Source organism: Chionomys nivalis, chromosome X (genome assembly GCF_950005125.1).
Source record: "Chionomys nivalis chromosome X, mChiNiv1.1, whole genome shotgun sequence".
Lineage (NCBI taxonomy): Eukaryota > Metazoa > Chordata > Mammalia > Rodentia > Cricetidae > Chionomys > Chionomys nivalis.
The window spans coordinates 92,290,529-92,318,524 of record NC_080112.1 but is presented as its reverse complement, the minus strand read 5'-3'; the positions used below and the strand labels follow the sequence as shown (position 1 = coordinate 92,318,524).

The 27,996-nt window shown below is 40.1% G+C and overlaps 1 protein-coding gene across 4 annotated transcripts in view; it reads right to left on the bottom strand.

Annotated features, from left to right (window-relative positions):
• The window catches only part of Chrdl1 (chordin like 1), a 117,456-nt gene that overhangs the window by 19,585 nt on the left and 69,875 nt on the right, over nucleotides 1-27,996 (bottom strand). For 2 of the 4 annotated variants that reach the window (XM_057759949.1, XM_057759951.1), the window contains exons 5-7: nucleotides 26,170-26,315; nucleotides 23,211-23,304; nucleotides 4,422-4,489 (exon numbers count right to left, since the gene is read on the bottom strand). In XM_057759949.1, coding sequence (XP_057615932.1) covers nucleotides 4,422-4,489; nucleotides 23,211-23,304; nucleotides 26,170-26,315 — 308 coding nt within the window. The remainder of the gene's footprint in view (nucleotides 1-4,421; nucleotides 4,490-23,210; nucleotides 23,305-26,169; nucleotides 26,316-27,996) is intronic. The other 2 variants (XM_057759950.1, XM_057759952.1) reach the window with 1 other exon arrangement.

Genomic DNA, 27,996 nt, shown 5'->3' with positions numbered 1-27,996 from the left:
TTTGTGACCTGGGTCATGAATAGTGGGTAGACTTTTTTTTTAATAGGCAGTTTGTGGGGAATATTCCAGGCAGAAGTTTCCAAATTGAGAAGGTGTAGCAGAGAACATAGAGTCCTTAAAAGGGAAGAGTTGAAGGATAACATTCCAAAAGGGGGTTGGAGCCAGATCATGGAGGACTTTAAATGACAAGCTAAGGGGTAAGTACTTTATTTGGTAAATGATAGAGGTGGGAGTATGGAAGCCTTTGAGGGATTTTTTTTTTTAAGTAGAGAAGTGGCTTAATCAAGAGTTTGTTTCAAAGCACTAAACCCTGTTATGTGTTAGTGAATTGGAGAAGAGGAAAAGGTGGAGGACAAGCAGGGTCCTGAGAATGTATACTGAGAGCGTAAACACAGGCTGTGAAAGAAGATCACACAGCAGAGCACCTCAGTGATGCACGACAGTGGCGTGATGCAAGTTCTACTGAGCCGAAGACTTGTTTTGTTCACTGCTCTATCTTCAGTGCCTAGACCAATGTGCAATACCTAGACTGTACTCACCCCTAACTGTTGAGTGAAAAAAAGTAGTTTCCCACTCTTACGGTACTAACAAAGCAACCAGTGTTGTTTTCTCAAGAGATAAGGCAATGACAAGCTCAACTGTTCTTCTCCTTCCCTGAAGCTGAGGTAGAGTGCAGGAAGAAAGGGATAGTGTGGATAAGAATAAAACCTTAGGGATTAGAGCATTAACATGCACTGATTTAGGGACACTGGTTACAGGTAAAGAAGGAAAAGTCCATGGAAAGATTTCACAGGCAGTTAAAAAGGAAGATCCTTAATCTCACTGATGGAGATAACAGACAGACTGAGATAGGGTATCCTTGACGCAACTTACCATAAGACAAATGTATATTGCTATGTGTCATAAGCATATCTTTTGAAAAAAATGCTTTGGGAGAAGGGGAAAGTGAACAAAAACTGGAATAAAAGAACTCTTTTTTGACTTCTGACATAAAACATTATTCTCTGTATCTAAGAGCCCCACTCTGGCACATGGCCATAACAATTCATAAAAACAAAAATTTGCTCCAATTTGTTATCATGCACATGGATGGGATTCCCAGGGCAAATATTTCTCATTCCCATAATGGTCAATATGTCTCTTTCTGAAATAATCGGTCGCATTCCACAAAGGTCATTACAGGCTGTTCTTTCCTGCCTGTTGTTGGACAACACTTTGCCAAAGCAACACGGAGAAGAAAGTTTGCCTGGTGGGTGTCCTGCTGCTGCTGAAAGAAAGGTGTTCAACAGCAATACAATTAAAGAGGGTCAGTGACCTTGGAAAAGTTGCAACTACATTATGTTCTCTGATTCACAATGGGGAGCACAAAATGCAAAACTCTGCTGCAGCACTGAGGGGTCGGAAGGGCAGTGGTTTCAAACCAAGAACAAAAACAGAAGCATCAGAGATTTTGAGCAGAGGATCTTTTGGAGACTGCTTGGCCCCACTCATTCATCTTAAGTCTGATATGTCTTGTATGTTTGAATACTTGGCCCTTGGCTGGTGTTACAGGCTATGGAACCTTTGAGATGTGAAATCTATCTGGTCGAGGTGGGTCACTGGACGTGGACCTCTGAGACTTACCCCCCCCCCCCCCGCCGGGCCCCTGTTCCAGTCTGGTTCTCTACATCTTGGTCCAGCCACATCATTTGAGGAGCTCCAATGATTTCTCCTGAGACTACAATTCAATTCATCCATTCCTGCCACTGACCTTCCTCTGCCACAATGGGCTAATACCTCCTGAAACTGTGTGTCAAATAATCTTTCTTCCTAAGTAGCTTCTGTCAGCTCTTTGTCACAGCGTAAAGAGTAGTGACTAATACATCATGTCAGATTTTGGCTTTGCAGGTAGAGAAGCTGAAAACAGAGAGGAAAGGGAACGTATTCATTTCAGTCAGGAACTGATGAGGCCATGGAGGGGAGCTGCTTACTGGCTTGCTCCTCATGACTTACTCAGCCTGCTTTCTCAAAGAACCCAGGACCACCAGACCAGGAAATGCACCACCCACAATGGGGCTTCCCCTCCTTGGACCACTAATTAAGAAAATGCCCTATGGGCTTGCCTACAGCTCAGTGATAAATGATCAATCCGCCTTAGAACAAAGAAAGATATTTATTTATAATAAAGTAGAACCATCTGGCCATTGTGGTCTACCAGTCCCAAACGTTCGCTCTTCTTGCTACAGTCCTAGATTAAGTCATCCCTTATGGACGTTAGGAGTAATAATGAGGCTGAAAGGCAAGATATGGGGCTTCTGAGGAGCATAAATGGAAGAAAAGAAGGAAAGCAAATGGATACCATTCACCAGCAAGCCCACTGAAGTGGTCTCGGCGCTTACTGCGGAAACTGAACAGCAGAACGTGACTGGAGCTGACGGTCTGAATGACATCTTAGCTGACAGCAACTAATGCAATTGCTCTCAAATTCTTACCTAAACAAAAAACTTGGTTGAAGGAAAGAGGCAACTCCCAACACGGAAAACTGAGACTGCTACCGTGCCTTGTTAGGATCTTTATACAGTCTCACTCTAGATTAGACAGAGTGGAAAGGGGAAAATCTTTCCCTAATTGTGGGAATTCAATCTCTCTGGTGGAGTAACTGTTGCTTTTGTTAGATACCCAAAGCGTTGCTTTCCACCTCGTCCACAATTCTGCACTAGTTCTAAAGGAGCAGTGTTAAGAAAGCAATACTGTCAAGTAGAAAAGCAAACGGGTACTATGTACTACCACTGCTGAAGCTTTGGTATGGTGCTGGCAAAATGGAGTGTGCAAGTCAAAACTAGTCACCGTGATGATAATGAATGCCAGCCCAAGTGACACGGTGATGTTTGCATCTGTCATTCAATAGCAAAGTCTGTGAACTCTGTCACCATACCCTCTCTATTTATGAAAATAGCTGCTCTATAATTACCCACTCTCCTGATTTATTTCCAGTTTCTAAGGTCTGATAAAATCACTTAATTTTATTTATTATTAAACTAACTCATATCATGGAAAAACATGAAATAGCACAGAAGATTAAGTTAGGAGGGCAAAGTCTACTTTTCCTCATGGTTACTTCTGTCCTTCTATTACTATTCTTATCATGTTGGTATATGACTTTTAAGATCGTTCTCATTTATACATTTGTAAAAGCACATACACATTTTATATTTGTTTTATTATATTTTTGAATTTTTCTGTTTTGCTACATTTAAGTACAATTTTACTTGTAAAAATTATTACTTTATTTGCTCTCTCTCTCTTTCTCTCTCTCTCTGTGTGTGTGTGTTTGAGAGAGAGAGAGAAAGAGAGAAAGAGAGAGAGAAAACATGTACAGCGGTATGGATGCTTGTGTGTGGAGGTCAGAGGAAATCTTGAGTTGGTCCTCTCCATTCACCATGTGGGTCCTTGATATAGAACCCAAGCTTGATGGCCAAGTGCCAGCTGAGCCATCTTGTCAACCATGTTATATTCTTATTAATAACTTTCACAGTATTCTAATGATTGGGTGTATATAGCTAAGCCTATATTTATACATATTTATGTTAATTTGTTAAATATATATGAAAACAATGCTACAGTGACATTTTAAAAATAGTTCAGCAGGTACATTGAACACCTGTTTGTGTATGATGACAAACACCTTGGAACTTCTAAACACTTTTATAAGTCCCTTAATGTGACCTGGAACTTGCTCTGTAGAGGATGCTGGCCTTGAACTCACAGAGATCCACCTGCCTCTGCCTTCTGAGTGCTGGGATTAAAGGTGTGCACCACTGTCACCTGGCTTTCTTTTCAAATTTTAAGAAGTTTGAAGAATATCTCTTCTTAGGCATTCATTCTTAGAGATGTTCTGTTTTGTTAATTGAATTGATTAAATGTACACACCCACACATATACATATTCCTACTTGTCAGGCTTTTTCTAAGATTTGTGCTAACAACAGAAATAAGGGTAATAGTAGGAGAATCTGGTTCACAATCTTTGTTTTTCTTTCAACTGCTTGACCAAGAACCCTCAGGTTTACAAGGAATCTGACCAAAAGGATGAAGTGGACTATATTAAAATCCCATAGAAATCATTCACTCTTGAGAATATGGGTGGTGACTGTCTTCCTTAGAGAGAACACACAGAATTGTCAGTCATCTGAAGAGAGCATCTACTTCTGATCTAGACAAAATCCTATGGATGCTCTTTGTTCATGTTCTTGCCCCAATTACAGATGATAAATGTTTAGAGGTCAGTGAATATATCATTTGATTTTTTTTTGAGGAAGGAGAAGAAAGTGATGTTAGAAATGAGTCCATTTTGGGGATTTGATGGAGTCTTTTTTCCATGGGGTGGGGGAAGCTTGGCTTGCTGCTGTAGAGTGTGGAAATATTGGAGCTCTTCACACTTACTGCTTCTCTGTTGGCAGGTTGCCTGAAGATATCACCATCAGAATGTTCCCACGACAATTCTCCATCCCCTGTTTATTAAAAAGAAATAAGAAAGAATCAAACATACATATAAGGGAAAACTATCACCCTTTTGACCAAGTCACATTTTTGAAATTATGTTCCTAAAGTTCTCAAGGCATTTTAGCTCTTGTGGCTACCCTTCAAGAAACAGCACTGAACGATTTCTCTGGGTGGGTATCATGATTTAAAACAACTCAAAGTAAAGTTATCATTTTTTAAAATAGATCATCTGGTAACATTATCCAGAATTTGGAGTATAAAAGAGAAAATAATTGATTTTCTCCTTAATATAGCCATCATCATCACTTTCGTTTATTTTATTAGTGACAGTTAAGTATTTTACAGATCGTATTTAACATGTGTTTATACTACCCTTAAACAATGAATTTTGAGGTTTTCATTGGTCAAGTCTTAAGTTAACCATTATGTCTATGAGAAGTCATGAACTGATTTAAAAGTAAAAGTTAAACTTGCTATGATTATAGTATTTATGCAAGAAATATCCAAGATGCTGTCTTTTTATTTTTCTTTTATTGTTTTATAAATTCACCTAAGTGCTCTATTTTCAATGATCGGTTCCACTCCTCCTTTCCCCTCTAATTTTTCTCACGTCCCTCCTCATTCACTCTCAAATTCATGAACTCTTCTTTAGTTATTATTATACACACACACAGGTATATAGATAGGGAAAAATTTAAAATTCATATGGAAGCCAAAGCAATCTTAAATAAAAAGAATAATGCTTAAGGTGATTATCATGACACAATTCAACTTATATTACAGAACTATAATAATAAAACAGCACAGTGCTTTAATTTTCAAAAGTCTTTAATTTTGATCTGACACATCTTTCTCTAGATCAGTAGTTTTCAACTTGTGGGTCTTCACCCCTTTAGGGGTTGAATGGCTCCTTCACTAAAGTTGCCTAAGACCATTAGATATTTGCATTATTATTCATAACAGTAGCAAAGTTACAGTTATGAAGTAGCAACAAAAATCATTTTGTGAAAACACCAAGGATAGCCTTTGCTGGAGAGGGTGTGGAGAAAGGGGTACCCTCATCCATTGCTGGTGGGAATGCAAAACTTGTGCAACCACTTTGGAAATCAGTCTGGCGGTTTCTCCGAAAAATTGGGATCAACCTATCCCTGGACCCAGCAATACCACTCTTGGGAATATACCCAAGAGATGCCCTATCATATGACAAAAGCATTTGTTCAACTATGTTCATAGCAGCATTATTTGTAATAGCCAGAACCTGGAAGCAACCTAGATGTCCTTCAATGGAAGAATGGATGAAGAAAGTATGGAATATATACACATTAGAGTACTACTCTGAGGTAAAAAACAATGACTTCTCGAATTTTGCATGCAAATGGATGTAAATAGAAAATACTATCCTGAGTGAGGTAACCCAGACCCAAAAAGAAGATCATGGGATGTACTCACTCATAATTGGTTTCTAGCCATGGATAGGGGCCACTGAGTCTATAATTTGTGATCCTAAAGAAACTAAATAAGAGGGTGAACCCAAGGAAAAACATATAGTTATCCTCCTGGCTATGGGAAGTAGACAAGATTGCTGGGCAAAAAATTGGAATCTTGGGGGTGGGGTGGGATGGGGGTAAGGGGAGATGGGGAGAGAAAAGTGTGATGGAGAGGATGGGGGGAACTTGGGGAAACGGGATGATTGGGGATAAATGAAGTTTGGATAGGGGAGCAGGGAAGCACATATTTTAGTTAAGGGAGCCACCTGAGGGTTGGCAAGAGACTTGAACCTGGAGTGGCTACCAGGTGCCCAGGGCAATGTCCCCAGTTAGTTCCTTGGGCAGCTGAGGATAGGGAACCTGAAATGACCCCATCCTATAGCCATACTGATGAATATCTTGCATATCACCATAGAACCTTCATCTAGCGATGGATGGAGATAGAGACAGAAACCCACACTGGAGCACCAGACTGAGCTCCCAAGGTCCCAATGAGGAGCAGAAGGAGGGAGAACTTGAGCAAGGAAGACAGGACCACGAGGGGTGCACCCACCCACTGAGACAGTGGGGTTGATCTATTGGGAGCTCACCAAGGCCAGCTGGACTGTGACTGAAAAAGCATGGGATAAAACCGGACTCTCTGAACATGGCGGACAATGAGAGCTGATGAGAGGCCAAGGACAATGGCACAGGGTTTTGATGCTACTTCATGTTCTGGCTTTGTGGGAGCCTAGCCAGTTTGGATGTTCACCTTCCTAGACCTGGATGGAGGGGGGAGGACCTTGGACTTTCCACAGGGCAGGGAACCCTGACTGCTCTTCGGACTGGAGAGGGAGGAGAAGAGGAGTGGGGGGAGGGGGAGAGGGGCGGGAGGAGGGGGAGGGAAATGGGAGTCGGGGAGGAGGCGGAAAATTGTTTTTCAATAATAAAAAAAAATCATTTTGTGGTTGGGAGCCATCAAAGATGAACTGTTTTAAAGAGTTGCAGCATTAGGTAGGTTGGGAACCACTTCTCTAGGTGTATATGATCCATTATTTGGACAGTAAAACACCTATTAATGAAGTCTTCCAGAATAGCTGCTGAGGGGGAAGCAGGTCTGAGTCAGAGACCTCTGCCGACCAGGCATAAGTCAGCGACCTCTGAGGTAGTAGGACTGAGCCAGCAACCTCTGCCAGAGCAGGCCTGAACCAGCAATATCTACCAGAAGAGGCCTGAGGCAGCAATCCCCACAGGATCGGGTACAAGGGAGCAACCACTGAGTGAGCAGGCTCAAGCCAGAGACCTCTGTGGGTCCAGGCACAATTCAGGGACCTCCAAGGAAGCAGGCCTGTGCTAGAGAACTCTGCAGGACAGGGTCCAAGTCAGGGACCTCTGCAGGAGCAGGCCCTGGCCAGGACATCTACAGAAACAGGCCTGATCCAGCCATCTCCACCAGAGCAGGCCTGAGCCAGCAACATTCACTGGAGCAGGCCCAAGCCAGTGACCTCCACTGGAGCAGGCCTGAGCCAGTGACCTCTACCAGAGCAGGCCCAAGGCAGTGACTTCAGTGGAAGGAAGCCCAAGCAAGCAACCTCCATGGGAACAGGCCCGAATTACCACCAGTATTGCAGAGTGACCCCAGGGAGTGCTGAGCAAGCTCCAGGAACACCAAATAACCTCCAGGGTGACTGGAACTGTGGCCCTTACTGCATCATGAGGTGCAGCCATCTGAGCCTTGGATGCACTGGCACCTGTAAGACTGATTGCCAGAGACACAGCTCCAACTACACCAATCAGGAAAAGATGGGTAGACAAGGTAAGACCACACTCAACACCACAAAGAGAAACCCAACACCAATAAAAACTAGTGGCTCTACAACAGCAAGACATGAACAATCAAATATAGATGACGAAGAAGAGAATGACCTAAAAAATAACTATAGGAGAATATTTGAGGCCCAAAGAGGAAATGAAAAATTCCCTCAAAAAAATGGAGGAAAAGATAAACAAAAAATTGGAAGAAATCAACAAATCCCTTAAAGAAAACCAAGAAAAAGCAATCAAACAGGTGAAAGAAACCATTAAAGGCTTGAAAACCAAAACAGAGACAATAAAGAAAACACAAACTGAGGGAGTTATAGAAATGGAAATTATGAGAAAACAATCAGGAACAGCAGAATACAAGAGATGGAAGACAGAATAGCTGCTGCTTCGTTCTAAGACAGGGTCTTGATAAATAATTGTGGCTAACCCGAAACTCACTATGTAGCCCATGTTGTTCTGGAGCTCATGCTCCTTCCTTCTGAATTAAGTTGGCATTACAGCTCTGCATCACCACATCCAACTCAGAGTAACTGATTTTTAGAGAAAAGATTTTATGTCAAGGTTTTGGGAGGCCTAAGCATATAAAAGATAAGGGTATTCATAAGGTGATTGAAAACAAAAACAAATTGGGTAATTTTCAAGAAGCTTTGGTTACCTATGTCTATATAAGGATATATGTAGGTATGTGTGTGCATATATATATATATATATATATATATATATATCGACTAGATACTGAATGGGCTAACACAGAACATGGAATAATAGAAAAAAAATTGTGTTATAATTTGTCTCCCAAGTTTCAAAAACCTAGAAACTAAATAGTAACATTTTAACTGTTTCAGATACATGTTAGTACTGCTGGGGAAATTTATGTAATTTTTTAGAACTTGAAAAAGCTTGAAAATTAGTTTGATAGCCTTCTGGTTTAGCCTCATACTTCTAGGATTATAGGCTGGAGCTACAGTGCCTAGCTCATTTACTTAGTTCTGATTGCCTAAAGGACTCAGTATCCTACACTGTTTGAAATGCAGAGAACTTGAGACATATTTTTGTCCAAGTGTTACACGGAACAGATGGGAAACCAAAGCTCAGAAAGTAGAAGCTATTCATAGTTAAACAATGTTCATAAAAATTAACACCCAAATTGCAGGCCCCTAGATTCCTGAATCATTATGTTAATGTTATAAGAGCATGGTTTACTCTCTGTTATTTGTGACTGCATTGCCATCAAATGATGGAACCAGGAAACCTCTGACAACCCTGGTATTTCTTTTCGTCTCTTTTTTCCTAAGTACCTACAAGTGCGTTGTATTTTTAATATTTTGTTTTTTTTTTGTTTTCTACCATTATAATTCCACCATGAAAATCAAGATTTTTATCTATCCTGGTTTTTGATGTAATAATACCACAGCAATTGGCACATAGTATTTATTCAGCATTTGCTATACGAGTGAATAACAAAGCATTATAAATATTTTTCACTACTAAATGTTTCTTGGTCCTTTGTGGACAAACTGTAAATTTCTTAAAATGAGAGGTTATGCCTTACATTTTCTTTATTTCTTCTTGGTCACTACTTTCCAAAGTGTGGTCCTTGTCATAATCTGGGAATTTGTTAGACACCCAAAACTTTGGATCCCACCCCAGACCTACTGAATCAGAAACTATGGGATAAGCACCAATAATTTAGGTTTTGATGAGCTCTTCAATGGAGTGGGATGCATACAGAAATTTAAAATTAGCTAGGCTGGAACAGCTGGTATATTGCTGGGTATATATCAGTGGCTTAATATGTGACTGAACTAAACTGCAGTAAAAAAAATACCAAATTAAGTGTGTGGCTGGAAGAACAGTTTTCTTTCTGTGTGGGTGCAGATGATAGGCAAAGACTAAATGAAGACCCATGTGGAAACTCTGGCTACAGTGAGAGTTGGCTATGACAGAAAATAATGCTGAAGAGTCAAATAACAAGCCTTGAATGCTGCATAAGTGGAAAGATTGATGCTATGGCAAGTGAGACAAATTATGCTGGGTCCTTGCTCTCAAGATGCTCACATTCAATTTGGAAGTGACTGGACATCAGTTCAAGATGTAGTTTAAAAACATATGAAGGTCAGAAGCTGGAAAAAACAAATGGAATACACACACACACACACACACACACGCTTAGGCCATATTGAGTTGGGAAGATGGACAAGTCAGATGGAATCATGGGAAAAGCATTGAAATGAACAATGACCTATTTTTTTTTTTAGAGGTAGATGCAGAAGTGTTTTCAGGAACATTGCTGGTGTGGACAGAGCACCTCAGCTGAAATGAACATTTGCAAAGCAGCAGCACTTTGGAAATAGCAAGGCACACTGAAGTATGCAGGAAGAAATCAGTTTGAATGGAAATTTGAGATTGGGGAAATATGGAGCTGGTAACTGATTGGAGAGCAGTGGGAGAAGAGGGGGAAGGTGGGAGTAGGGTGATGTGGAGGTTAAAGAGGGGATTTAAATAATTTGGGACATCAAAAGCAGGTTGAAAAATTCAGATTTCATCCTGCTATTAATTTTAAGGTAGAGGGTCCTATAGTACAAATGGTATCCGAGGAAGTGTCTTCTGGCAGCAGAGTGGGGATCACTAAAACCTTGGAGTTCAAGCAGGAGGCAGCTATAGTAACAGGTGACAGGCCATGCTGCACAGCAAAAGAATACTGAGAGTAAATGTGATCAGAGAGGAAGAAAACAGAGAAGAAAACAGAATAAAGTGATTGTCAGCTTGAGAAGCTAGAGAGGTGTTCAGTGTCCTTGACAGTGACAGAGTAGGGATAAATGAGATTTGCGTGCCCTGTTTTAGTTGGCAATGGTGGGTCTGAACCAAGTGAAAGTAGATGAGAAAGATGATTAGAAACTAGAGAGAGATTTACCAGCAAATAGTAAAATAAAATGTAATAAAGCTACATGATATGGCTCCAACCCAGATCTGAGCAGCTGAAGAGAGAAATGAAATTACAAAACAAGAATCACAGGGCAGCACTCTTCAACACATTCATTTTTAAAGATTTTTTGATTGATATTAGCAAATGAGTGGTTTCTTAGCCTAGCCATCACAGAAGTTCAGTTTATTATTTGTAGGTCCTGGAGTTTTGAAAGAGTTTCTCATTAAAGAGCCTTAAAGTACTTTGAGTCCAGTGAAACGGCAGAAGCATTACAGAAGCATGCAGTCACAAACAGGCAGAAACTTAAGACGGCAATGCAGATGAGATAAGACAGTGTCAAGCATGCAGCAGAAGATTAATATCCTGCAACACAAGAGTAGATGAATGTGCCACAGCCCTGTCTTTGCAAATCTGAGGACTTGAAGACAGATACATATGTGTAAAATGAAGTATCTTACCAACTTAAAAATTACTGGAGCTATTATTTCTGAGTATACAGAGAGAGATTTTGTTTACTTATGCATTCTATACAATGTGTTATTAATATATATACAATAAAATGACATAAAATGCATAAATTATCTATACTACATACAGTAGGAACAGCTAGTATTTCTGTCACCTCTGAGATTTCAAAGTCATTAAAATGATATTACCCAAGTTTGAACATTTTAGTAAATGGCTGCTAAAGGTTTCCACACTTCAGTTAACCTCTTTAATTGAAGTCATCACCAACATACTGAAATGATCATTTTAGATGCTCATACTTTGTATGTCTAAAAGTAGCTTTCTAGGCCTGGGTAGTGTCTGTTTAAATAGCTAAAAATAGATACTGCATATCCGTTTATAATCTTAGCTATTAGATTGTGGGGAAAATAGGCACCAATACCCTAGAAAACTGTTTCATTTTCCTTACTCACTGGACAATTTGTCTTGAGTGATATGGAACTTTTTTCTTTCAACCATGACTTTGAAAAAAAGAACAGTGATTCTAAAGGAGACAGATGAATTCTAGTTAATTCTGAGAAGCAACAAGATGTAATTTTAACCAATTTTTTTAGACCAAAATGGAAAACAACTCTAGTGTACTGTATGTCAAACAATATTCGTTTAACCTTAAAAAGCCACATGTGTTGTTCATTCAAATCTCAATTATACTCTGAGTGGTACCCTATGGGGCTGGAATGGCTTGGCTTGCTGGTAATGGGAGAAATGGAGAAAAAGTATTTGAAAAATGGTCAAAAGCTAGGCTGAATTTCAAACTGTTTATAACTTCCACAACTTCCATTAATCTCTGGTTTGCTTGAGTAGGTCAAAGAAGCAAATTCTGCTGTCTCAAAAAGACTATGTGTATAACGAGATTGTTTGTAATAGCCAGAACCTGGAAACAACCTAGATGACCTTCAATGGAAGAATGGATGAAGAAAGTATGGAATATATACATATTAGAGTACTACTCAGCAGTAAAAATCAATGAATTCTTGAATTTTGCATACAAACGGATGGAAATAGAAAACACTATCCTGAGTGAGGTAAGCCAGACCCAAAAAGAGGAACATGGGATGTACTTACTCATAATTGGTTTCTAGCCATTAATAAAGGACATTGAGCCTATAATTCGTGATCCTAGAGAAGCGAAATAAGAAGGTGAACCCAAAGAAAAACATACAGGCATCCTCCTGAATATTAACCTTCATCAGGCGATGAAAGGAGACAGAGACAGAGACCCTCATTGGAGCAACGGACTGAAATCCCAAGGTTCAAATCAGGAGCAGTAGGAGAGAGAGCACGAGCAAGGAACTCAGGACCACGAGGGGTGCACCCACATACTGAGACAATGGGGATGATTTATCGGGAACTCACCAAGGCCAGCTGGACTGGGTCTGAAAAAGTATGGGATAAAACTGGACTCTCTGAACATAACGGACAATGAGGACTGCTGAGAAGTCAAGAACAATGGCACTGGGTTTTGATCCTACTGCACGTACTGGCTTTGTGGGAGCCTAGGCAGTTTGGATGCTCACCTTACTAGACCTGGAAGGAGGTGGGAGGTCCTTGGACTTCCCACAGGACAGGGAACCCTGACTGCTCTTCGGGCTGATGAGGGAAGGGGACTTGATTGGGGGAGGGGGAGGGAAATGGGAGGTGGTAGCGGGGAGGGGGCAGAACTCTTTAATAATTAAATAAATAAATTAATTAATTAAAAAAACTACATTGTGTGCATGAACCCATTTGAGGCTGAGCTCCAGGAGGCATAGGGTAGAGAAACCAGTAAGTGCCTGGTGTGCATATCAACACTCTAGTCTTTCAATGGTGATGTGACTAGACAGATCTGAACCCATTGTTAAAAATGGGGCCATGGCCAGCTGGACTGTGACTGAAAAAGCATGGGATAAAACCGGACTCTCTGAACATGGCGGACAATGAGAGCTGATGAGAGGCCAAGGACAATGGCACAGGGTTTTGATCCTACTTCATGTTCTGGCTTTGTGGGAGCCTAGCCAGTTTGGATGTTCACCTTCCTAGACCTGGATGGAGGGGGGAGGACCTTGGACTTTCCACAGGGCAGGGAACCGTGACTGCTCTTCGGATTGGAGAGGGAGGAGAAGAGGAGTGGGGGGAGGGGGAGAGGGGCGGGAGGAGGGGGAGGGAAATGGGAGGCAGGGAGGAGGAAAAAAAAAGAAAAACAAAAACAACAACCAAAAAATGGGGCCATGGCTTCCAAGAGTCCCATACTAGCCCATAGAAACAGGGGCATCACAGAGCCTGTATTTTCCAGTAGCCTCGCTGATAATAAGTTCTCAAAGTTGTTCCATTTCCCCAAGTTGAAAGGCAACATAGATTAAATGGCTAAGAGAGCAGAGAAGAACTGCAGAGTCCGGCTGCAAATCCTAGCTTGTCTTTCTGTGTGTGTGACTGTGGACAAATCCATCAACCTCACGGTGAGTCATTTTCCTTATTATTAAAACAGATACAATAATGTCTACCTTATAGGCTTTTGAAGGATAAATGGGTTAGTGTATGTAGAAAATGCTTGGAACGGTGCCTAGCACATGGAAAATATCATACAGGCATTGTCTATTGCCCTTCCTCCATCCTTTCTCTCTATTGTTTTTTCCTCTTTCCCCTCAAAAAGAGCTAGGAAAAACCATAGTGGGAAAAACCAAGCCTCGTTAACTCCTACAAATGTGTATGTATTAAACAGAAGAATAAGTTTAGATTAGATAAGCATGCAGAACCTAGTAAGGAGATAATTTGTGCCCTCACATAGAAAGCAACAATTTGTTTCTGAATCATCAGATGTCAAGATTCTGGATATGAACATATATACACAGAGATATACACAAGACACACACACACATGCAGGGGAGTTCATATTTTCTAAGCTTGTTTATGTTCTTTTATAATTATGACAGATCTTTATTTTTATGTTTTTAGGGCATAAGTTTTTGTATATTACTTAAAACCTCTTACTTCATTTAGTTAAAACAAAACTCCAGAGGGTTACTATCTGCTTCATTGGGAAGCAGTTCAATTTTCATAGCTATAGTATAGTGTTCAAATTCCACGTATCCAAACAGAAGTTTGTACTATCATAACAGATTTTTTTTTAAAAAAAAAGTAAGCAAGATAGAGAAGGGAAGCTACATGGTCTACCAATGTTGATGCCTTGGTCACCCTGGAATGAAAAGGAGTAAGGTTTTTTTTCTTTCTCTCTATGGGCAGTCTTTGACTTTGGTTTTTCTGAAGAAGAGTGGCATCTTTGATAGAAATAGGGTGCATGCATCTGCCTTTAGCAGCCAAAAGAAAAAAGAAAGTGAATGTAGTCCTGCTAGCTGTGAGAAAGAACAGGTGATTATTACACTGTCCATGTAACCTGTGCTGTGGAGAGAGCACATTGTAAAGTCTTATGGTTAGAATCTGGGTAATTGTCAAATACTATGCCTCTTCTTGGATTTACTTTTCTTTCTCATGGGTCCTTACCATTTCCTTACATTGGCGATCATGAATTAAGATTAATTCCTATAAAAGATTGAGTCTAGGCTCATACAAACTATTCTAATGTGAGCAATGTGCACATCCAATGGTGAGCCTCTGGCCAGCCAGAAGATTCCTAGAAGTACAGAGAGAGGGGGGATGGGGCCTTAACCACCAATAAAGAAATAATAGCTGTGAAATACTGCCTTGGGAATTCTTTATTTTTATAACCAGACTCACACAATCACACAAAAACTACAACTCCACAAAAGGATGGGATGTTATTGATGCTGACAGGATATCCCAGATGGCCAATTAGGACACTTGACTACTAATTTAAATTCTATAGGAAAGTCAGTGCTGTCCCATCCACTGTCTAAAGGAAGAACTAGCCTAGAAATAAGATACATTCCAAAAAAGAACATGATGTCCAACAAGTGGGGGCCCTGAGATAGTTCACCATCATCTAGAAATAAATTCTGAGAGCAAACAATGGGGAGAAAACCAAAACAACCCAGGAAGTTTCCATGGAAGAAGAATGGTTTTAGTTGGGGAAAAAAAGCAGGCATCATTTGAAACATCTCTAAGATGGTTCTGTATTCCTGACCATAAGTGATGTACTTTATAAAAGATAATACTAACGGTAGTCAGACTTTTGTGTAGCTTTGAAAATCTGGTATTTCAATATGTTTTCAAGTATAGATAGATGAGAACATACTAAATTAAAAAATATTTTACTTTAGTATAAATATTGAAGATGTACTATTCCCTTTTAAATCTGTATAAGACAGTGTTACTAAGTATAGATATAATTGTTAATGGATCTCTATAGTCTATTCATTTTTGAAGGAGAAATAGAAAGCTGTTAGTGAAGAACATACATAAAGGTTCAGTTGCACAACATGGACAGTAGCTTAAAAAATGACAGTGATGGAGACAGACTTTAGAGATGCCCACACACCAGGCAAGTACTCTAGCACTGAGCTACAGCTACAGCCCAAACCTTGCTTTTCAAGTTATGTTTCCCATCAGCAACATTTTCCTCCTGATCAGGAGTAGATACTAGTGTTTCTGCCAAAAATGTGGACCAAATTGGAAACAAAACAAGCCTTCTTTGTGAGGTTCTATATCTCATCATTTTCCTCATTTCTTTTGTTTTGGGTTTTTGAGACAAGGTCTCACTATGTAGTCCTGGCTGTCCTAGAAATCACTACATACACCAGATTGGCCTCAAACTCAGAGATCTGCCTGTTTCTGCCTCTCAAGTACTGGGATTAAAGGCATACACCACCACATCTGGTTTTTCCTTCATTTTGAAAACTGAAAAACTTTCTAGATTTCATAGCATTTAAAAAAATGGAATATCACACACACAGAGACACACAGACACACAGACACACAGACACACTACGTCCCTGATGATCCCTAAATATAGCCAAGGTGACATCTGAGCTACCATTTTGCTGCTTCCGGGAAAAACAAATCAAGAATCTTAAGTAAGGGGTTTCAGGGATGGCTCAATAGTTAAGATCACTGGCTGCTCTTCCAGGAAATCCAGGTTTGATTTCCAGCACCCACATGGTAGCTCACAACCATCTATAACTCCAGTTCTGGGGAATCTAATGCCCTTTTCTGGCCTCTATGACTACTAGGCACACACATGGTGCCCAAACCTACTTGGAAACAAAATATTTATACACATAAAATAAATAATTATTTTAAAAAGTAAAATGGCAATATTCTTGAACATGAGTTACTTTTAAACAGGATTTTCTAGCTTTGTTATCCTTTAAACAGCAGAAAAATCTCAGTTTAATGAAAAGAGACTTTATTGTCTGTAGGTTCATTTAAAATGAGTGAATGAATGCTGGGCGGACATGCATATTGGATTAATTAGCTTGTACTGAACAATCTGTGAGTTTGACTGCCTCATCTGTCTCCTAGTCAGCCCTGAACTTGAAACCAGGTAGAGAGCATTTTGTAATTGTGTCTGTCTTAGATTTTTATGAAATCCGCCAGAAAGATATATGGTTAATTCTATGCTAGGAGAAGTAGGGTAAGAAAAGATGGCCGTTTACTTACAGAAGTGCTCAACTCAGAAGACAAGACACACAAAACAATCAATAACACAAGAAAATACTAGAATATTTTAAATATGAAACTCTATTGCTATAGTTTAAATGTGGTTATATACAGATGATGGAGGTGGGTCTTGTATTAATCTGTTGCTTTCATTGGTTAATTAATAAAGAAACTGCCTAGGCCCATTTGATAGGCCAACCCTTAGGTGGGTGGAGTAAACATAACAGAATGCTGGGAGAAAGAAGCTGAGTCAGGGAGTCGCCATGATTCTCCCACTCCAGACAGAGGCAGGTTAAGATCTTTCCTGGTAAGCCAGCTCATGGTGCTACACAGAATATTAGAAATGGGTTAGATTAAAATGTAAGAGCTAGCTAATAAGAGGCTGGAACTAATGGGCCAGGCAGTGATTAAAAGAATACAGTTTCCATGTAATTATTTCAGGTATAAAGCTAGCCGTGCTGGCGGCGGGTGCCGGGGACGCAGCCCCGCCGCTCTTATTACAACATACAGATTTGGTTGTGATAGTATTGGAAGGTTGGTGTTAGAGTGGTGAGCATCTTTCTTTAGAGACTGGGTCACTTGTGAGGGTGGGATAAAACATCTCAGCTTTTTGTGTACTCTTCCTTGCTCCTGAAACTATCAGTTTTCCATACCACTTTTTGTCATGGATGGAGCACCATGTGACTCTCAACTAGCAGACAGGGTAGCCCAATTTTGAACTTCCAACCTCTAGAACTCTGAGATAGACCTCTTTACTTTACAAATGACCTAGTCTCAGGTATTGTGTTACATCAACAAAAGATAGACCAAAGCATGTATGATACAACCTAAGACCTACAATTAGTTAAAGAAGGAAGTCAATAAGCTAGATATATTAGTTGGAACAACTACAAGTGGAGTTTCATTAATGGCCAATAATTCCTCAGTAGGAGGTAGGGAGAGAGAATTGTAGGGAAGAAGGGTTTCAGGAAGAGTGTGGATGGGATAAGAGAGGGAAATAAGGGGTGGATAGAAACAACACTTATTATATACATGTATGAAATTGTCAAGCAATAAATTACAAACTATTTGTAAAAACTTCAGCCTCAGCTGTGCTCCTGAAAAATGGATTGCATTCTAATAAGCAATAGGGAGGTGTCATTTAAAGCTTGTGGTGGAAAAGGTTGAAGATAGGTATATAACACAAGGGAAATGGTTTATGCTGGGCTACAGGGTCTGGTTATATGTTCATGTAAAAGAACTGATGAGTTGCAGGGAAGGGAAGGGACAGATTGTTTTCAAGCTCTTTAAAATAAGCCAAGCTCTTCAAAGAGCTAGGTGTGGTGGCATAAACCTATAATCCTAGCATTGGGGAAGCTGAGGCAAGAGGATCGCAAATGTGAGGCAAACTTGGGATATACAGGGACTTTCTGTTTCAAGTTAAAACAAAACAAAACAACCCTGTCCACTCACTTACCCAAACAAATAACAAAAGATTAAAGTATTAGGGACCACATACAATGTAGAACAAACAGTACAAATAGCATGCACAGGAGTGCTAGATTGATGGTACCATCAGGAATTCAGAGACTCAGAGACTATAGGACTGTCACCAGTTTTATCATAGCAGTTGATGGAGGGGAGATGCTCCAGAAATTTCTGTTCTACTCTCCAGATTAGGATCCCCCCTCCTTTCAGTTACTGGATTTTATCACCCCTGTCCTTGGTGGCATATGGCATGCTTGTAAGTTAAAGGATTTGTGAGCGAATTCATGGGAGTAAGGGGCAAAAATAGATTGATAGATAGATAGATAGATAGACAGACAGACAGACAGACAGATAGATAGATAGATAAAGGAACCCCGTGATTTTGCATCCAGAGTTCCAAATTGCTTCACTAACTGTTGAGGCATATTTGCAGTACTGTGAAAAGAATGTCTTTTCCTGCAAGACAGTAAAGGGGAAAAAGGAACACGGCATAGGCAAAGACTAACTTGTACCGGTCATCCTCTGTAAGGCCTCAGCCTACTCACTCACAAGTGGAGGGGAACCTTTTCATTACACCCTCCTCTCTCTTCATACTCAAAAAATATTGGGTGTAGATAATTATTTCCATTCAGCCATGAGACAGTTGCTAAGTAATGACTAACTACCTGGTCCTGTTTAGTGCTAGAGATAAAATGATGAACAAAAATGGTCTTGGAACATGCCCCTAGGACACCTTATTTTTCTGGGAAATAGAAGTAGTTAGCATATAATGAGGCACGTAAATTAAAAAGTATCCCAATAGTTAAGGTGGTAATTACTAATTTGGAACTTTGGAATCAGAATGACTAGGCTCAACTTTTGATTCTGCCTGCCTCTTTTACTCTGTCTGGGACAGATCACTTAGAGTCTCTGTCTCCACTTCCTAGCTTTGGAATAGGAATGAAAATAGTTCCACTACTGTTGTGAAGATCAAGTGAGTTACTCCACACATAAGCATTTACGTGTTGGCGGGTGTATACATAAGTATGACATATCCACACGATCTATAAAATACATGATTGGCTTTGAATACATTCAGCAGCTTACCCCAAATTCTTCTCCTTGTTCATAATCCAAGTACATAGCCTTCCCCCTTTGAGTTGGCAACATAGGCGGGAGATGAGAAGCCCAAATGATAAATGGTGGGGGGACTCCTGGGTGTGGGTTTAGTTTGAGGTCTGTCTGCCCCATATATGGCAGTAGTACAATCTCTGAAGAGATGTTTTCTTCTGATAAAGTTTCCCTTACTGTTCTAGCGGCTGTTTGCACTATGCTTTCAGTCCAGATGAGGTTTGCTGAAGTGCCAGCAATGACACATATCCTGCCAACACTCTCCTGACTGTCCCAGCCTCACAGACATGTCTAAACAACTGAGGCTGAGGCTGAGATTCAATCTGAGTCTAGGATTGCTGTCTGACCCAGGGAGAAAGGCGAGAATTACTGTTTGGTGACAGTGCGGACAGGCTGTTTCAATAGGCCCCTTTATATGAAGGTTTGCAAGTTCAGCACTCAAAAAAGATTGTTTTTTTTTTTTTCTTCAGTATTTGGCCTGCAGTTAGGGTGGTCAGCATAGGGAAGAAGTGTCTGGGCTCCCTGCTGTGTGAGTAATATGCTTCGGCAAGATACACCTTTGTATAAACATCATTTCAACAGAAAAAATATCTAGATGCTTCATAAATGGGAACTTCAAAGACATTTCAAGCACATTACATACAACTCAAAGATGTAAAGAAATTGAAGGCACAGAAAAAACAATTTTTATAAAAGTTGGGGATTTAGTCTTTATAAAGAAAGACGGAAGAAAGTGGCGCATTACGGCTGGGGATGCCAATGGAAGAATGTAGCGAACTGTCAAGTTATGAGAGGACAATGCACCATCAGTACCAATGAGCTTTCATCTGCTGCTACTGAGGACTCGCTAAAAGGGAGCATTTCAATCGTGACAAGTGAATTGAAGACACTCAGTACCAGGATCTGTTCCCACAAGAAGGACTAGAAATAAAGCTCTGTCTGTGGAGATTAAATAAATAAAAGGCAAATCTATCAGACACGGGAAGGCTCCGTTCTACTTAACTTCAGAATAATTGCCACTTCTTAAGCAATCACTCTGTATGAGGCCTTCTCCCAGCACTCCATGCTCGCAGTTAATCTTCACAACCACTGTGGGTGGTGGATACCATCACAGCCTTCATTGTTACAGCGGAGAGATCCCAGGCTCTGGGTGGTTAAGTGGCTTGTCTAACGGACAGTGTAGACGGTGGTCTGCAATGTCAAATCCATATCATTCTGTCTTGAGAGCCCGTTTTCTGTTGCACATAGCTTCTTCGATGTAATAATACTTCATCTCACTATGTCCTTTTTTATTAATTGTTCTCCAGTTTATATTTCTCATATCCCCCTTTCCAAATGAAATAATCTTACCCTAATGACTAGATTAGAATGCCCAACCGATTATATTAGCAACTCATGCATATCTCAATGCAAAATGGACTTTTGGACTTTGGACCATCTTAAAATTAATCTGGAGAGGGACATGTTATCTCAATTTCTATTATTCTGACAAATGTAATAACAGCACCACAGCACCACACACACACACTGCGAGAAACAGGTAGGGAAAGATGCATGTCCTTATTGAAACAAAAATCTAATTAGGCTGTAATCGAATCCACATTGACTTATAAAGTCTGGGCAAGTACAATATTAAATGGAATGAGAGTATACACGGGTAGCAGAACAATTAGATGACCAACAAATCAGAGATTGAAGTTGATTACATTTATGTCCATTTATCTCGGTTTCAGACTTTCAGCAAGCTCAGTTTCATTGCACAATGCAGATAGCAAACCATCACTGATGACTGTCCTCAGGGATCTTTGGAGTGTTTTGTCTAAGTGCTGGTCCACACAGCACCATTTTATTGCAAAAATAATGATAATTCAGTTTACATACTGACTATTGGGCCCTACTCCAATGTCACTGAAGGTGTGGTCCAGATAGGTATCCACATGATCCTTATGAGACAATAACACTGAGTGAGAGGAGAGGGTAAACATGCAAAGGCAAGAGAACCCAGGAATGGTGCTTAGAATTATGTCTGAAATATTTTTAAGTATGATATATGTGAGGATAAAGATTTCATTTATTTATTTATTTTGCATATAACCAGTTTCCCCTCCTTCTTATTCCCTTCCCCATCCCCCACTTCCCTCTACCCCTCCCCCCATTCACTCCTCCTCCATCTCCATTCAGAAGGGGTAAGGGAGAATAAGGACTTCTGAACAGAGGTGTAGCATAGCTAAGGGCATTCTTTTTAAAGTGTAAGGTGGAAATAATAAATAGGGTTCATCCACCTGACTTCCACAAGGAAATATCAGACAATTTTCTTCTGATTCAGTGCTCCTTAACTGTGGCTACCAATTAGGATCACTTTCTTCTGGTCTGGGAGTAAGTCCACCATGACAGTTCCTATGTACATCCATGGTTGAAAAGCAGTGATAGATACATATCACATTTGTCTACTTTTCATTATCGATTCCTGAGGCTATCCTAGACTGTCCTAGATCCTTCCTTGTTTTATCCCCCTTATAGCTCAAAACTGTTTTCTTTACTGCAGAGACTGTTAGACAGGTTTATAGTGGTTATTGAGCTAGAAAACAGCAAGGCTGGGGCTAAAATTGAAGCATCATGATCCCACAGGCTACACTTAGGACAATTTCTATGCAATGTGATTCCAAGAGCGAGTCCCATCCTCCCATGCTGGAGAGGTAACTCAATAAACCTTTCTGGGCCTCTTCTCCCATATTATTGGCTTCCTTCAGTAAAACCTGGATGAAAGAACCAGTGAGCCCTTTTCAATGGCACCCTGCAGCACTCTTGCTCACAAATTTCCACTGCTTTCCCAGCGCATGTAAAACTGAAATCCAAATTCCTTTTCCACAGCCTCCACAGCCTTGCATGTTCTAACTTCTGCTCATCCCTTCAGCCTCATCTCATCTCTTGCCAGTCTCAACCACAGTCACCTGATTCCAGCCACACTGTTCCTCAGACTCTTGGAACACTTCAAGCACTTCCTTTCCTGGGCCTTAGAACTATTTTTTATCTCTGTCTGGAATTCTCTTCCCCAGGCTCTTTGCATGGATGACTCTTACTCATTTTTCAGATTTGAATTTCAAGATGCTCAAGCCAATGCCTTCCTCACAACTCAAGCTTAAACTTCTGATTTAAAAATAATATTTTCATTTATTATTTTAATAATATTTATATTGTCTATATTTAGATATTTGCTTGCTTAATTATTTTGTCTTCTCTGGTGAAATGTGAGTTCTAAAAGGGCAAAGAACATTATCTCTGTTATGACTGTGTAGGTCGGTCCCTGATCAAGTGTGTCACAGCTGGAGGTATAAATACATAGGGACTTTTTGGAAAATGACAATAGAGTATCCTAAGTATGGGGTTCCTTTTTGTACTTCAAATAAAGATGATAAACAGTCTAGCAATGCCCTTGATGCAGATATTCTCTACACGGCTTTGAGCATGGTTTAGTTTTAGTTTAACTTACAGGAGATTCTTGATGCAGTCATAGAGTATGTGTAGTCAAAGAAAAAATATTAATATTGCTAATGGGAAGGACTAGAAAAGACTGCTAGTGGATTTGGTAATTTGAGAAGACACAAGCAAGGCCAAGTTAAAGGTGATTAAGCACGAGCCCAGGAGGCTAGAAAGAAAGTCTGGTACCAGTATAAAACCAAAATAGAAGCTCAAGGAGAAACGGCAGGTTTGAGGTGATGACGAGTACATTTAGTATATAATTTGGGTACATTTTTATACACAAAGACAACCACAACTAATTCCTTTTCCTTCAGAGATGGGGCAGGTATTTTGCTCTTTCCTAAAGTATTCTACTTGGGATGGCAATCCTCCGATCCTTTGGATATAGGCACTTACCTCTGCATACCCTGCAGCAAGAATCTGGAACAGAGACTGGGAATGCACAGGTCAGTTTAGGGCAAGTCTTGAGACCACAGTACACATTCCCCTCCTGCCAAGGAAAGCCAGAATCAATTCCAGGCTGATCTGAGAAAAGGGATCGTCAGGCATTACCTCAGTACCTTGGGTACATCTGGGACCAAAACAGTACCGCTTCTCTTCCAGCTAGCTCTAGGTTCTTCTTCCATCCCATGATGCATGTTTTCAGCTCCCATCTCCTATATCCTCATAAGAGAGATGAACTCCCCAAAGAGTTAACAATCTTTGTCAGGTATCCAGGCCCAAGAAAAGAGGCAGTATTCTGGGAGGACTGCCACCGGCCTCCAAACCCTGTGCCTTTCTCTTATTTTTACTGGTATCCTTTGGTCCTTATCATAACCTAGCTGTCTGTTGGGAGTGGATGGAAATGAGAATTTGAGTCATAGTCACTATTTATAACACTCAATAGAGTCTTTTTTTCAAAACCAAAAGACAGGCTCTCTTTTGGGGGAGTAGAAATTATAAAAAGTGATTTTAATACCACAGCTCAGTCCCCTGTGAGGCAAGGGAGAGAAGCCACTTTGGGAGTGTTACTCAAATAATTTCAATTTCCTAGAATTCAACCTTTTAAATGTTATCTCTTAAGCCCTGTGCTTTGTTCTTGGATATACATCCTAGTAAGGCTTGAAAGGCCATTAGAGAAATAACATCACAATAAAATTCTCCCAGGTTACTGAGATACTTAAAAATCCCAACTGGAAGAGATTCTATCTATTCTATCACCCTTGGTAATCCACTGTTTATTTCCCTACTCAGTTAGAAAGATGTTTCCAAGTTCCCTCTAGTTTTATTTTTTCCATCTTTTTGTAGTTTGTTTTGTGATTTTTGAGCCACGGATTTGCTGTGTAATTCTGCTTGTTCTCGAACTTGTAACAATTCTCTAGCCTCACCCTTTCATGCTTCATCTTCTTAAAACGTAATATTTTTCTAATTCTTTGAGAATTTCATGCAAGCATGCAATGCATTTTGATCACACTCTTCCCTCACTCCTCCCTTAAGGCCTCCCAGATTCACCCTCATCAACCACCAGCCCCTCCCAAGGTCTTGTCTGTTTTGTTTGTAAGCCACTGAGTCTATTTGTACCACTCATGTACCATTGGACATGAGGGGACATACACAGGAGAATGAGCCACCTACCAGGAGTCACACCCTTAAAGAAAACTGATGCCTCTCTCACCGAAGAAGCCACTACTTGACTTTCTCTAAGAAACCAGTGATCGAAATTAATCTCAAGGGATGGCACTCCCCAAAATAAAGAGTTTAAAGTATACCCCATAAAGATGCTCAGCTGTATGAGGCAAAGCCCAGGATTAGGGCCTAAACAATGCTCAGGATTTGGGAGATTCCAGAAGGCTGGCTCCATAGAATAGCAAAAAGATCACCAGGATATTAGAAAACATCCAGTCCATCAGTCATCTTTCCTTGAAGAGAAAAAGCCTACATGTTTAACAATTCTGGCTCTTCTAATGCTTTCTGTAATTGTGCTTTCTACATAAACCACATTCTGATTGGCACAACTCAGCAAGAAGCAGAGCTACAGAAGCCAAAAGGCAAGGTGAACACATTTAAAGACTTTTTTACTCAGAAAATTTATTTGAACTATGGATTAGGTCATTATTCCTGTTTTTGAAGACTATGGGGCCTGCCTGCTGAGATTTAAGGTCAAAAAGTTGCCTCTTACATAGCAAGCATTAGTCATACTAAAGTCTGGAGACCCTGCCCTCTCTTAGGACTGGAGGGGAGGGGGAGAAGGAAAGAGCAAGAGGAAAGTGGAAGGAGAGAAGGAAGTGGGAATTTTGGTTGGTATTATTTATAAAGTAATAAAAAATAATCTGAAAAAAAAAAAAAAAAAAAAAAAAGAAACCAGTGATCGCTCCTCTCATGCTTCATTCTAAATATCTATTTTACCATATTTTATTGTTCTGTCTAATAGTCTCTGGACTACACACTGAGGCAAGGATAAAGTTAGCAGACTTTATAAAGTATATACAATGACAAATAGTGTCATGGGAATCATTGCGTTCAGGCATTAACTTCACTTTCTCATTGTAGGAAACTGGGGATTGACAACCTGTTAGTAACAAGATGAAAGGAATAGGGATGTGGTCCAGTGATGAAGTGCCTAGAAATAGGACAGGGACAAATATATAACCTGTTTTTTCCCTTGTTGTTTTTTCAAATTTGATCACATAGCTATAAAACAATGCTAATCCAAGATCAGATCTCCGTGCAGGTTGGGTAGTTCGTAAACAAAGCGCCTACCTTGGTTGGTGCAGGCGGGCCAGTGAAACAAAGGAGGTCTCGCCTGCCTACTTGCCCTGAGGATTTGCCCCCAGCGCCAGACAGACTGAGCTGGATGGTGTTATTGCCCAAAGAGGAAAGGGGACAGAAGGAAGAAGGGTTCTGGATGCAAGCTGGGTGGGACAAGAAGAGAGAGGCAGTATGGGGGGTAGAGCCCCTGCAGGGAGCCCGGGGAGTATAGGGTGGGGGATGAGGAACTTCAGAGTTCCCTGTCCAGGGCTGCTTCCGCTGCCGCTGGTCACAAACTCACCGCACTGCTGTTCTACCTATACCATTACCAAGACGTCAATAACTATGACTCCTCAGGTTAAGGGTTAAGTTGTATAACTATTTAGGAAATGTAGGTGATGATTGAGTCAAACAGCTCATCTTTGCCTATTTGAGCCCTCTCAGGCTAAAAGCCTTGGATACAACTGACTTTTAGCTCTTTGACAGGTGGGGAGGCTTGAGATGTAAACACACCTTATCTTACTTCAAACACCTTATAGCGTCTGCTTCACTGAATACATAAGGACAGAGATGGCTACTTTCCCATCTTGGTAGTGACCAGCAGGAACATTAAGATGCAGGGTCTTACCGAGCAGCTACACTGGGTGCACTGGTTGGGTTGCCGGTTCTGAAAAAGCCCTTCAGCCATGAACAGTTCTCCATGTTGGTAAGTAGTTCCATTATACTCACACGACTTGCTGGTCACCTTATTGTTCACAGGTGGTAAGGCATCTTCTGGAACAGAGTGGAGGAGAAAAATACAAACCATATCATGTATTGGCATACTTTCAAAGAATTTCATGATTCTCAACAGCAGATGGGGCTGTACTACATAGAGGGAGCTAAAACACAATCCTTGCTCCAGAGGTTAATAATTGTGGGTAGTAGTATTAAAACAGCCACAGAAGAGCTATTTGATCATCTGACCATCTTTTCTTAAGAATTAGTTGAGCAGTACCTATGTGCCTGGCAGTATCATAAGCATTAGACAAATGAGGACAAGGACTTGCCTTGATTGAGATTATCCTTGGTCCAGTATGAATAAGATAATGACTTGCCTAAAAGGGAGTCCACACTACCACCATAGTAGTACCACCAAGACCTTCAGAAAAACTATCTATTGTTTATTGTAACTACCCTGGAAACATTATCCCTCATCATGTTGTATATAACTTGTCATACATTTGTACATAGACATTTTTATATAGCTTATTATGTGATTCATTTAGTCTCTGGTTGTTACTTATTGTTAATTCCTCTACCATGACAGCCTTCTTCTTTCACACTCTTCTACATGTTGAAGACGTTGACTATAAAGGTTCAACTCTCGTCTCTTTTTCTCCACAAAGTATTATGCAATAATTCTAGCCAATCCTCTGGACTTCTCAAGGTACCTGATATTGAAAGAACAAAATCTGGAACTTAAATATCACCAGAATGTGTGTCTGTATGCTACGGCCACCCAGCACACTGTTTACAAAAAAGTTGCATATGTATTAGCAAGAGTGATGCTCATAACTATATATGAGTCAAGTGGGATAGATTCTCCCCTTCATTTTTTTATTGGAGAGCAACAAATCACGAGACTGACTTCCCTGAAATAACAGAACTAGTTAATGTTGAAAAGGAGAACCAAAACCTGATGTCCTGAAATTAAATTTCACCTTCTATCACCTTATTTACACCTGTGTATAAATTATTTTTTGAAATTGAGTCTCTTTCATGTATTTCTACTTCACAGAATCTAGCAGACAATTGCCATAGAGAAGAAAAGTTAATTTACCCTGTGAGTTTAAGAGAATGATCTCTGGAACTTTTTCCACTGGGTTTTCTTTAGTATATTCTGTATTGCATGAGTATGTATACTCTTAGTCTTGTCTCTGTCTCTCTGTGTCTTCTGTTTCTGTCTTTGATTTTCTCTCTCATACACACATGCACTGACACGCATGTGCACACACAATAGTGCACACAAAAATAGTAATGATTATGCTTCGAGGTTGACCTACTCATTGCTGTGTGGAAAGTGCTTTGCCACAGGATAGTGGAAGAGTGGTGAAATCAGAGGAACCATGGGTTTCTCTAGGAAGATGTTTAAGAAGCAGGGCAATTTTTTTAATAAAAATATAATAAGAGTCCATATTATGTGGATAAATTATGCAGCACTAAAACTGATAAAAAAACTGACATTGTTCATGAGATGCATTAAAAATTATAAAGGCTAATAATAACAATATATGTCATCATAATATAACAATGGTTAACATTTATTGAGTCTTAAGTGTACACTATGCACATGGTGATTTTAAGTACATTATTTCATTGTCTTTCACCAATAACATTCTGTTGTATATATGATCATGCCAATTTTATCAAAGAATAAATCAAGAATTAAGAAATGTAAAGCCCTAAGCATAGG